The sequence below is a fragment of the Bombyx mori genome, chromosome 22, assembly GCF_030269925.1.
Source record: "Bombyx mori chromosome 22, ASM3026992v2".
Lineage (NCBI taxonomy): Eukaryota > Metazoa > Arthropoda > Insecta > Lepidoptera > Bombycidae > Bombyx > Bombyx mori.
Genome location: NC_085128.1, coordinates 4,253,264 through 4,266,838, shown reverse-complemented (window position 1 = coordinate 4,266,838; position 13,575 = coordinate 4,253,264). Strand labels below are relative to the sequence as shown.

Below are 13,575 nucleotides of genomic sequence, written 5' to 3'. Positions count from 1 at the left end.
AGATTATACGTAACTAACACGTTATAATTTCATAGCTAATTAGCGTGTGGGGGGACGTATGTGTCTCAACTGAATTATTTTTCACATGGTCTGTTCAAACATGGCTTTGAGAATCTGCGTAGAATTGACCCTTAAGATCAGACCACAGATCGCTCAGCCCTCCCGATAAGTGTAGTTTAATAACTAAAACAGCACGCTTCGATAGAAATTCGTTCTAATAATTGAATATGCAATTTCGAAAAGGGCACATGTCGCATATTTTGTCAAATACGTTTTTTCATATACATGTACTTTTGAGGCTTACCTACACCTATTTTATAATAATTCCAGTCATTTTCAATTGCTAATTAACACCAAAATATATCTCAAAAGTTATTTTATAATATTTAAAATTTTACACTGCTTAAGAAAATAATCAGTTTTTTTTCATTACCTGAACATTTTACATTTTCAGAGATGTGCCCTTTTCGAAATTGCATATTCAATTAAAACCGTAGTCTTTTTAACTTGGTGACCTGAAGGATCTTAATATTAGGGTCAATGTAATGAAACTATTGTATGTTTTTACCTACCTATTCGCTGGTGGCCTAGGGGATTATTTCAACTACGCTCTGCCTGCTAGTGTGAGCTCACGAGCTCAACATGAGATAGCTTACTAGGCTAATTTCCTAGCCCTAGCAAGAGCAGTGCTTTGCATACTCGTAGGTAATTAGTTGGGTAGGTAGGTCACGGGTCCTTGATACGTGTGCAAGTTTTTAAGTTAATCGGACGTCTTCGTGTTGATGAAAATTACGTTCAAAGTTTTCGTTACAATTGAGAACATAAAAAATTAAGTTACGTGAAAAAATAGGCCTAAACTACCGAAAAATGAAAAGATTAAATAAACCTAAAAAAAGTAATTTAGTTTTTAATTTAGGAAATAAATATTATAAAATTTATAGTACATAGGGATAAGGCCTTAATCTTGTAAATATAACTTTCATGTTATCTAATATTCTATTAAGGCACGTCACTGTTCGCTCAATATTGGCTTTCTCTAGTGATTTGCTATTTTGCCTTCTTAGAGTCGTAATATTTAAAGGTTTTTCTATCTATTTATTATGAAATTATATAAAATCTTTATATACACATAGTGTTAAGTAAAGCAAAGCTGCAGTTTATGTGTTGAGATTTTTCGATTCGAATCGCTACAAAATATCTGAATTGAATATTTAGATGTTACGTAGTACCAATAGCGTCAGAAGTATTAATTTTGTTCAGACAAATTTCAAATTTATGTTACTTTTTATAAAGTCCTGAACACGAATTTCATGACAAGTCTTTAGTGAAAAGGTTAATAACAAAGAAAAAACATGCGCTCCGTTCGAGATATAATTTTAATATAAAGTCAGTTGCAAAAACTAGATAGAGGCCCAAGTTAGAAAATTAATCAAGGAATCTTGAAAACGATAACGAATACGAAATACCGAACCATCGTGTTTATTTTGTTTGGAATTAAGTATTTGTTTTTCTCAATGGTAAACACAACCTTAGGACTTTCTATTGCTTCTTCAGTATAATCGGGCTTATCATGTTGTGATGAACATGATAAATTATATTGTGATTTAATCTCGCGACGCCTGTGACCACGAAATATATCGTTTTAAAATTGTTAGTATTTGAAGTGGCGGAAAATTTAAAATATTGTAAAATAATCGCGAAATTAATCCACGAAAATTTAAATCTAGAAAATATTAAATAGTGAAGTTCTAAAGGCACAAAATTTTACGATTGCTAGAATGTAATGATTGATTATCAGACAAAAATACAGGAAACGTAATAATTTATGTAAAATGTTAACAAATCGAACGAGCTTTTCATATCAAGCGAAAGTGAAGAAACTCGCGAAAAATATGCAAATTTTTTTACAGCTTCTTTTGCTACCGTTGTACTGTAAAGTGCCTTTAGGAAAATTTACACAATTACTAATAAGCTAAACTTAATAATTTTAATTTCTTCTAATTAGAATTTCTTCGAATTCATTAATTTGCCAACGTTTAAGAAATATTATCTTGAATTTCTGAAGATCTACCCAATGATCTATTATGATAAATAAATATTTATCCCTTCAACTCGGTCTGGGTTAGTTTAATCTCCGTGATGAACTAGTAGCAGGTTTCTCCAGGTCGGCATTTATAACTACACAAAATACTTGAAAGTTTGTCCTTTATTTTGAAGATATTTCGATTGGTACAATCGAGTTTACCAAAAACGTCACAGTCGTTAAGGAAATTTTCAAAGAAGTTCGTTTTATGTGGTCCTGTTTTTATATGAATCAAGAAACTGAGTTAGAGTAATAGAAATACCAGTTAAAAACGTGCGTAGTCTCAAATTTCAAGATTTTTAGTATTCCCCGTCTATTTCTACCCGATTACTGATGCTACCATCTTGTGAGTCAACATGGGTAAATACCACCACTCTGCCTATTTCTGCCGTGTAGCAACAGTAATCCGTTTCGGTTTGAAGGGTGAGGCAGCCGTTTTACTGTAAAACGGAGACTTAGAACTCATGTCCTATGTTGATGTCTATGGGCTTTGGTAATCACTTAACACCAGATGGGCCGTGAGCTCACCGATCTAATAAATGATTAATTTAGTGATCAGTTATTTATTTAATATATTATTGTTTGTTTTGTAAAATTATATTTGTTATTAATTAATATTTGTTAACCAAATCTATCAGAAATTTGAGTTTATGCAATTTTATAAAATTTTATAATTTTACTAACAATGAATCTTTGTACATTTTAATTCAACATCTATTTAAAAGTTATTGGAAAATATAACCTAGTCTTATAGATGAATGCGTTTAGATAAATTATTATACACGTTTAGACTTTCCTATTTTTCACCTATTGAAATTGCCAAAATTATTCTTCTTATAAGAATTTCTTGTTATATTCCTATAGTCCCTATTGAGGTAGCGGTATTGCAATCTACATTAACTTTTATATAAAATATATTTATATATTATATATTTATATATTTATATAAATATACATATACATACGTGCATTTCATACTTTCTTCCTACAGAGGGCAGTTTGTTACCGAGACTAGTAATAGTCTAGGTAACAAACTGCCCTCCTTATTTTGATTACCTTGAAATTGTTTTAATCAATAGAATCCATTTAATTAATGCGTTGTTTGAACACATGGATTATAAATACTTTTTGATCTGTTTCAGTCTGATCTTTGAAACTGGTCTGAATGTAATAGTGCAATACTGTTTCTCCTCTTATAATGTTAATGTTATAATGTTTCAATTTCAGTTTCATAATGTTACATAATGTGGTATAATAAAGCGTTTTAGTACAATCATCTAAAAAAGTGTTATTTAAAACATACATTTTACTAATAGCTTGATTTAGTGGTAATTTTTGAGAATGTAAACTAACTGCAGGTTTCATTATACCACATGCTATGAATAAGTGAATCCAAATTGATTATGTCGTATTTGTTGTTATGAATGGAGTGGCACGACGGTTATGAAGCACCGCGTGACGTCACGAGCACAAATAAACAGCCAATGACTCCTTGTTAAAAGTTACTGTTTTTGCATTTTGTTAATATTTACAGTCGTGTTATTCGATTAAATTTGTAAGAAAAATAATAAACTGTTTTTTTCATTTTAGTACTTAGCTACGCATTCTTCAGTTAGTTTAGTTTTGATTTACGGCTAATTAAAATAGGGGGTAACCAAAATATGGATAAGCAAGGTTAATATGGAACCGCATTTAAAATAAAATCGCAATGATACTTAAAGAATGTTTATTAAATAAATTAGCATAAAAATTGCATTACACTTGTGGAATACTGGCGTATTAAGATAAACAGATATCCTATGTTTTTTCGCTTTCCAACGCTTCAGATGGGGATACCGGCTTAGCACCAAAAGGATACAAATCTATACTCTGAACATGAGCCCTAACAGAGACGCCCGGTGGAATATCAAAGTAACTGTCCCCGATATTCCTAATTATAGTCGTGCGTCGAACCGGACTATCAATATTGTATCCTACACCGAAACTAGGTTTGTTTTTATCTGTATCTACAGGGTAATCGCTGTCGTCTATATATGTAGTCTGGGTAGGCTTTAGCGGTACGTAAGGTTTCTTCTGCGGCCTATAAGGCTTGTTGGTAGGGCGCGCCGGCTTGCCTGCAAGTTGTAAGTCACTTCTCAGTATGATACGAGTGCTTTTGGTGCTGCGGTGCCGTAAGGTGTTGGTGTAATAAAACCAAATTGGTCGTGAACATAGTTTATTGCGATCAAGCAATTAAATAAATAAATACAGGTGCGTTACATCGAGTTCTACGGAAGCGGACTGATCGTGGATCTTGAGTCGGATTATTTCGAATTCGTTTACATAAAACAAGTAAATAATAAGTAATAATAATAAGTACAGTTAGTTAGCCCAAAACCGTAGCAAATTCATAATATGGCCATGTTGTAATCCAACGGGCTCAACTGTTACATTGTGCTTAAAGTATTTCAATTTCAATATTTGCATACAACAAAATATCACAAGCACTCGCGCTCTATATTTGTAAAACACATTACAGTAACAGGATAGCTATTAAATCGACCTAACCTAACTATATCATATAATGCAGCCAAATGTAACAGCAAGACACGTAAGAAGCAGTATTTATTCGAACAACAAGATCAACATCAATCACCATGCTATCATCCGTGCTATTCATCACCTGGTCCTTTCGTCGGCTTGCTTCCACCGTAACCTGCGTCTTCGTCTACGTAGCCTAGGTCTTCGTTGCCAGATTGACTGAAAGCCGGCTGACTATAGCCGCCGTCCGTTTGGAGGTTAGGAGCATTATCCGTTTCAGCGCTTGTGATTGGTCCCGCTGGGCCTTCGGGTATCTCGCTCTCGCTTACTTGAAACGGTGGGGGCTTTACATGTCCTGATGCCGCAGTCCCTTCAGGTCCTGTAATCCAGTTTTTCAAACATCACGGACGTATTGAGGGAAATTAGAACTGAAAAGTTTTTCAACCACACTAAAATTATCTCGATGCTAAATGGACCATTGATACTCGAGCCTTTGTGCTGTTACATATTGAGTTATTTGCGTTAATATCAGTCACTAATAGGCTTCTTTTTTTTTAAGCACAGTACAAGACAGGTCCAAGAGGCTCTTCAAAAAATCTACCTGCTCTTATATAAATCGTCTTCTCGCATTAAAACTGTATAATCTCAAAACTTACTAATTTTACAGGAGAGCGTTTGAAAGGTTTAACATGCGATATTTTTAATACTAATCATCTATGCAACATTTATTTTTTATTTTGTACCAGTTACATTATCTGTCATTTAAAGTAAGATAAAATGATGTATCAATTTTGATAATATTAAGTAGTCAAAACATAGGCAAACTAAAAAAAAAAAACTATCCCACGCTTTTTGACAGTATTTATTAGAAAAATACTGGTGATACCAAATGATTCCGCATATTAACTCAATTTCGAATATTTTTGGAAATTGTACACTTTTAATGCGTAAAGACGAAATGAGACGCTACGAACGTCAACCTCCTCTTCAATTTCACAATTTTTTTACCTTTGAAAACATCATCACTATCAGAGTCTCCAGCGGGAGCAGCGGGCGGAGAATATCCTCCAGGAGCAGCATTCGTGAATGTAGGGTCGTATGGACTAGGTAACGTCGGGAAATAGGATGGGATGGCATCTTTGTTGTTCTTGATTATCCGGTAACCAATTCCAGGACCTGCTATGTAGTTTACCGTCCTGAAAGAGAAAAAATTCATTAAGTGCCCAGTGTGTTTTGTTATTATCTGGAGTAAATGAACTTTACAAGTTTCATGATGATTTCTTTTTCTTTTCAATTCTGTGTGGTCAGCGCGACTTGCCTCCATGTTATAAGATAATTTGGATTAGAGTTTCATGATTAGTCTGCCTGACTTTTGTGCACCTGAGAATGTCATTTATTGAGGATGATTGGAATAAGCATATTGGCAGTATATACATGGTAGTAGAGTTCTAGACGATGTGTTGCAAAAATGAAAAATCATAATAATTCATTTTGCTTCAATAATTTCCTATATATTGTTAACCATTTTATTTTACCTAAGTAGATTCGTTCTAAGAGTTCTCGTAATAGCATGACATCAATTTGTCAAACCGCTGACTTAGAAAAAATCATATTAGTTCAGGGACGCACCTTTGCACTCCTTTATCGTCCAAAAACGTGTAGGACCCTCTGACATTACCCTGTGAGTCACTGCTTTCCGTTCGCCTTTGATCGGGGCCCGCTGATATGAACCTGCAATTCACTTAATATTACACTCAATAGTCCTAGGTAGTCTAATAATATGTCCATATACGCCAATAAATATACCTAATGATAAGTTTTGTTTCATTATTTGTTTCATTGCTTAAATGGGTGGATGAGCGCACATCCCACCTGGGTTAAGTGTTTACTGGAACCTATAAACATCTACGACGTAAATGCGCCACCCACCTTGAGATGTAAATTCTAAGGTCTCAAGTATAGTTAGTAGTTACAACGGCTGCCCCACTCTTCAAACTGAACCGCATTACTGCTTCACGGCAGAAATAGGCAGGGTGGTGGTACCTACCTTCGCGGACTCACAAGAGGTTCAGCCACCAGTAATTACGCTAATTAAAATTTGCGGGTTTGATTTTTATTAAACGATGGACGAAAACGATTTTCCTTCACCGTGGAAGTCAATCGTGAACATTTGTTGAGTACGTATTTCATTAGAAAAATTGGTACCCGCCTGGGATTCGAATACCGGTGCATCGCTCAACACGAATGCACCGGGCGTCTTATCCGTTAGGCCACGACGACTTCAGAACTTCAGACTTCACGGTTCTGAGCAAACCCATACACAAACAATTACTGAGTTCCGAGGTTGGTTTCCAGTTCAGAGAATCTCCTTATATTTTCGGTGATTTAAAAAATATCGTGACTATGGAGGGATCATTACTGTGAGTCTTATGTAGTAAATGAAGCATGCTCCGTCGCTCGGGTCGCCTCTTCTGGTTCCTCTTGGTCTTTATCCATAAGAGGTCAGAGAAAAATAGCTAAATGCTTAAATAAACTATTCAAAACTAAAAACTACAAAAACGCTTCACAAATTCGAATGCTTGAGATGCTATTTCAAAAAACCGTTTTTAGGACAGCTATTTTCATTATTACATATTAAAATACTGTCAGAGGTCAGGTGCAAATCGGAAATGATGATTATCGTCATTATTTTACATAATATAACGTTAATTGACGAGCTTGATTAAGGTCATGAGAATTTACGATACCGCATTGTCTTATATACGAACAAAGCATAAATCTTGCTCTAAAACTACCCAAGAGGAAGTCTGAAAGATCGATCTATGGAAATAGACATTTATTTTTTAGTTGTATAATATAGGAAATAAATACAAACACAAAATATTATTTGAGTATAATTAATGAATGTGGGAATGTCATTGTGTGTGCACTGCTCACATACTGTCAGTCAACTTCACCTCTGAACACATTTCTCATAATAAAATATATGTTACTATCGACCCGCCCTCGCTTCGCTTCGGAAACTGTAATTTATTATTGATTTCTCAACTATTTAATGGATGTTATTATACATATAAACCTTCCTCTTCAATCACTCTATCTATTAAAAAAACCGCATCAAAATCCGTTGCGTAGTTTTAAAGATTTAAGCATACATAGGGATATATGGACAGAAAAAGGCATACTTCATGGCAAATGAATGTACCTAATTATTCAGACTTTGACCAAGTCTCAAATGTAGCATTCCCGTTCTGAGGTTCATGAGATTCACTTAACACATGACGAGCTCAAGGGCTGAAGGGTGCTTCAAACCGAAAAGCATTACTGCTTCACGGCAGAAATAGGCAGGGTAGTGATATGTACACGCACGGACTCACAATACGCCCTAACACCAGTAATTACGCAAATTATATTATATGCGGGATACATTTTTATAATGCGATGTTATTCCTTCACCGTAAAAATAACTTGTGAACATTTTTAAGTACGTATTTCACTAAAAAAATGGTACCTGCCTGCAGAATTCGAACACCGGTACAATCGCATGCTCGATATGAATGAACCGGGCGTCTTATTCTTTAGGTCACGACGACGCCAGACTCATACGACTGTGACCTTAGTGTAAATACGAAATTAAAACATAACCAGGCGTGGTGGTGACGGTTGGAAAGATGAATAAATACGATTCCGTATGCTCTGTCTCAAGTCAATGACTTCTTTCGCAATTATTTAAAAAAATCTATTACATTCTAACTACTATTTTATCCTTAATACCAAACGATGGCAGACTTGTTATCTTATGATTGATATATGATAAAATGAATTGCTGTTCGTTAGTCTCGCTAAAACTTGAGAACGGTTGGACCGATTTGGCTAATTTTGGTTTTGAATTATTTGTGGAAGTCCAGAGAAGGCTTAAAAGGTAGATAAATATGAAAATGCTCGGAATTGAATAAAAATAACAATTTTGTTTTCCCTTTGATGTGTCCCCCGTCGAACGGATTCCTTTTGTTTGTTTTAAGTTTATTTTATACCTAGAAAAGTTTAGGTCTTTTATTTATCGATTGAGGCACAACGAAGTCTGCCGGGTCAGCTAGTTAGGAATATCAGTTTAATTAACTTACCTGTATGATCCATCCAATCCTCTTTGGACAGCCGTACGACCTCTAGCTTTTGTTTCTCCTCTCACTAACGGTGCTCTATGGAAGGGCGATCCTATGACTCCAGGGTTGTCTGGATGCGCTGAAGATACGTGGAAGCCGGTATCTCGACCGGCAATGTAGGATACATCGTGTCGTTCTCCTATATCGTCCACATACGAGTAGTGGCCTGGTGGAAAGTAATATTTTACACGATTGATGAATTTTTCGTACAATCAAATGATTGTCTTCCGTGAGCGTCTACTCGAAATTGCTGACTATAAAATAAATAATATGCATGAAATTAAATTATCGCAACACGATATTATTTAAGTAAATTTAATTTTTGAAATAACAGTCATTTGGTCATAATTTTTTTCTACTCAGCGGTTGGAATTTTTATTCAATATTTATTATTTTGCTGCGCTGTTTAGTCTTGTCGTTCTTCCTCTTTATTCCTCAAAACAGTCCGTATATTTGAAGTAAGGGACATGCTTTCAGGCTTTGACGCGTCTCAAAATTGAAAAAGGCATATGCGTTGTGATGTTTATTGACCGGTAGCCAGGAGCCGCCAGATACTCGTTTGATAGAAATCAAGCCAAGCACAAAAAAATTAAGTATATATAAACAACATGAAACATATTAAACTGATATAATTTCTAATTTTTAACAATCAACCTTCCATGAATGAATGTGATGTTTATGAAGCACTTTAAGTTCAACAGTTAGAACATCAGTAAAAAATGACTGTTTTATGATAATAATTATTTTTTAAAGTTTATCTTAAGATAAAGCACGCACCTTTTACATCGCCCCGGCTATCGGCGTTTTCATTCTTCGAATACGTTCTGGTGTCAAAGTTGAAAGCGTAGCTGGGATCTTCATTGGGGTCGAAGAAGGGGTCATCTTTGTTCCCGATCGGACCCCGAGGTCGTTGATCGAGATCTAACTGTCTATGTACGTTGGGTCCTTTTGCACGGAATCTATAAAGTTTTGTTTAAAATTTTCTTTTCACTCGTTAATCTCAAAGAATGCTACAATATTAAGCGATTGTCGTTTGTACATTACAACAAAAAGATGTGTGGTGTCGTGGGACACCGGATAGGAACGAAGTTCCATATATATATATATATATAAAAAAAGAACTACGAGAAAAAATCGCGCGGTGAAATATCGCTGTGCGGAAAACAAGGCCTTATTCCACGGACTTTTTCTTACGGTTTTTACTATCACATTTTTTTCAGTTGGGTCGCGCAGTAAAATCCCTGTCTCCTCCAAGTTTGCCGTCAGGAAATTCGTTCCAAAAAAAAAAAACCTTGAAAATGCAAAAAAATATTATAGTAGTCTTAAATATTGCTAATTTTGTCACTTACCCTCTCGGTCCGGCTGTGTATATTGTCTCTTTGACAGTATCGGTGGCGGGATCTTTTCCACCAAATCGACCTCCGACGACACCATTAGCTGTCCCGTGTGCTAAGTGATAACTCGATCCTCTGTCTTTGTTTGCGTATCTGTGGACAAAAATGGCCGAATAATAAAGTTTCTTAAAAAATGTACATGTATATCTTGAATAATATCTTAGTAGCCGTTGTCTTTAAAATAATTTGAAATAACATTCTTATTTTACAAAATAAGTCTCCGTTTTAAGTAGAAAAAAAATGCTACATTTATTTTAATAGATATTCTAAAAACACATTAAGATATTTAAAAATAATTTACCCGAAATCAAAAGATCCGTCAGTATTCACTGTATTATAATCTCCATCATTAGCTCTGGACTTGCCTGGGATCACTTGAGTCCTCACCAATGCACAAAAACACACGAAATAAACACTCCCCGAACTCCACGACATATTGAACAATTTTAAGTTTCAATTTATTATTTCATATCTCGACACGGTTAAAGCTTGTAAGTTCGTTTTTGACTACGTCGGTTAAAAAACAAAGGCTCTCTTTATATATGCCGGTAAAAATGAACGTGTATTGGAGTCATACGCCGTGAAAACGGTTCGACGTCATTGTCTCAAATGTTAAGGCGTAGCTACACTTAATGATATACTGAGCAGTCAATGTCTTTTTTTTATGAAAGAAGGATTACTTGTGGCACGAATGCCTTTCCAGTTTTACCAGGACAGATGGGCCAACAAAGGCTCAGCCAGGAGGGTTGCGATTTGCTAACAGCTACCCGAGCGCCTCCGAAGTAGACCTAAGTACTAAAGGGCAACTGCTTCGCGAATGCATAATGTTGCATTACCGTGATATGTATGGCAACTTTACGTGCTCTTGGTAGAAGAGTTCTCAGAAGAAGTGTGTTCATGAGTTCTTTTGGTCAGTAGCCCAAAGGTAAAGTAAAGTAAGTTCAACAACTTCAAAGCCTGGCATTGAAGTTGTAGTCGAAAATGTTAATCTATTAGTTTGATAGTTTTAGTATTTTCTTCGAATTTCACGAGTTGTAAACATAATTAAAAGTACATTAAAGGTTTTTTAAGACTGTATTAAATACTTAATAATATGTTTAATTACAACTACATTTAATGTAACTATAGTAATATATAATTAAACTACGTTAAAAAGCGTTAAAATTTAGTTGGCTAGTGATAAAATTTAATTTTCTTAAAACTACGTTTTAGTTTTAATTATTACGAAGACTAATCTCTAAAACTGTAAAGTATCCGAAACGTCGCAAATAATATAATAGCAATAACGTAGCGAAAACACGGAATTAAACCGTTAATATTGGTTTAATTTTCATAGATGGGTTTCTTTGGTTTTATTTCCAAAAAACCCTCCGAATAGTACAGGATATTTAGAGCTCTAACATCTAGCTAGCTACTATACGAAATACGAGTATTTTATATAACAGTACTTAATATAAAACAGATTAAAGACAATAACGTGGAAACATGTTAGGATATAGATTTATTTAAATTCACAACACAATGATTACTCTAATGAAGCAAAATATAAATTTCGTTTCATTTATCAAGCTTTATACTCAATGACGATCTTACTTTTCTATCAATTAATTATTTATCAGTTAAGTTATGTGGACTGTTCGAGTTAATAACAGAATATGAGTCAAATTTATATTTCAGCGTTCACGAATCAGCACTGTAGTGTGCACAAGCATAAAGCACGCGAAGATGCAGCGGTGTGGGCTACGAGGGCCGCTACGTCCTTCGTTCTTCAAAAAGTATTGCAGTTAACATATCGGCTAATCGATGGTAAGGACATGGACATAATTGGTATGGACATGTGATGAGACGAAATGAAAATGAGGTTGGTAAGAGAATGTTAACTATGAATGTAGTAGAATATAGAGGAAGAGGTAGACCTAAGAAGAAATGGATGGATTGCGTGAAAGACGATATGTGTAAGAGGGGAGTGAGCGAAGTAATGGTATATGATAGAGGAGTACGGAAGGAGAAAACATGTTGCACCCACCCCAGGTGACTGGGAGAAGGACAGGAGAATGATGATGATGATATCGGCTAATCGACAATAGCAACGTTTTAATGTTCCTAAATGTTCATTGTTCTTTACATACATTAGTAAAAATATAATTTACGTAATTACTGGTGGTAGGGCGTGTTATGAGCCTGCATGGGTAGGTAAGATCTAGCCTAACTAGGCCGTGAAGCAGTAATGCGTTTCGGTTTGAAAGCTGTGGCACCTACTTTAAAACTGAGACCTTAGAACTCATGTCTCGAGATGGGGAGCGACATTGACGTGGTTGATATCTTTAGGCTTCGGAGACCATTTAATACCAGATGGGCCGTGAGCTAGTACTCTCAATTTGGCGTTGTTGCTTTATGTTTAATTATTTTTTTTGACGAATTTCAAATACAAAAAAAATGTCTTTAAATTCGAAGTGTTTATTGTGAAGCTTTAAATCGATAATTGAGATAATTCCAAAGATTGAGTTTCTCGCTTTCAGTAAAGCTTTAAATGTAATGAATTGAAATTGCTCTTTCTCTGTCAAACAAAACCTTCTTGAAAGCCGCAAAAACTATACAAAATTCCTGTTCAATCGAAAAAATGGCGCTGGATTGCAGATTTGATACATTTCACTCGATAGGATGATAGTCTATAAGTCTAGCAAGCTCATTTCGAGTGTGCGAGCTCACCCCCCATGTTCAGTGCGAACAGAAGTTCATAATAATAGCACCTTTAATGACCTCGTCCAACATGGCATATGAGGTCGATTTCCGAATGGCATTGGATAAAATAATGGTAGTATTTTTTACTAATGAATTCCTTAAGGTATGTAACATGTATGTATATTGGTACAGTTGTCTAAGAGCCTGTGTGTGATGTGTTTTAGGGCCTTATATCCTGTAAATAATACAAGATTATTGAGATAATAGAAGAATAATAGAAGATTATAGAGATAATAGAAGAATTAGCAACAATCTCTGACATTTTGGATTGGATTGAATTTTGCAGTCATTGCAGTCGAAATTAGTATGGCAGGCGGCTCCTTTTATTGTGAATGACCACTGCTATCTGCGGAAAGGTAATGGTGTAGCAAAATAAAATATTTCATATCGAAAAATATTTCAAAACGATGAGAAATGACATCAAAACATCCAACGATTTACATGTAAAACATTTTATTAAAAATTACATTAAAATTATTTAAAACTGGATGAGGCCGTAGTTCACAGAATAAGATCTAAGTTTAAGCTTTTCATTAGAATAAGGATGATTTGTAATATATTTATTATAATAAATATGGCATTATTGTTGCTCCATATTTGACTCTGGGAATCATTATAATAGAGAAAATCCTAGCTCGCTACTGCTAAAGTATGTTATTTATGGACTCTTTAT

General features: G+C 34.8%; 1 protein-coding gene across 2 annotated transcripts; it reads right to left on the bottom strand.

The window, feature by feature from the left end:
* Positions 1-3,795: 3,795 nt before the first annotated feature.
* Positions 3,796-10,712, bottom strand: CPR47 (cuticular protein RR-1 motif 47). Of its 2 annotated transcripts, XM_012695252.4 has the most exons (8): positions 10,462-10,712; positions 10,116-10,253; positions 9,544-9,725; positions 8,728-8,932; positions 6,233-6,334; positions 5,612-5,799; positions 4,746-4,982; positions 3,796-4,197 (listed from the first exon to the last, which is right to left on the bottom strand). In XM_012695252.4, the coding sequence occupies exons 1-8, from the start codon at positions 10,593-10,595 to the stop codon at positions 3,881-3,883; spliced, it is 1,503 nt and encodes a 500-aa protein (XP_012550706.1). In that variant the 5' UTR covers positions 10,596-10,712; the 3' UTR covers positions 3,796-3,880. The 2 variants fall into 2 exon arrangements, with proteins under 2 accessions (XP_012550706.1, NP_001166709.1); NM_001173238.1 differs by lacking the exon at positions 3,796-4,197 and having other exon boundaries at positions 4,735-4,982; positions 10,462-10,595.
* Positions 10,713-13,575: the final 2,863 nt, after the last annotated feature.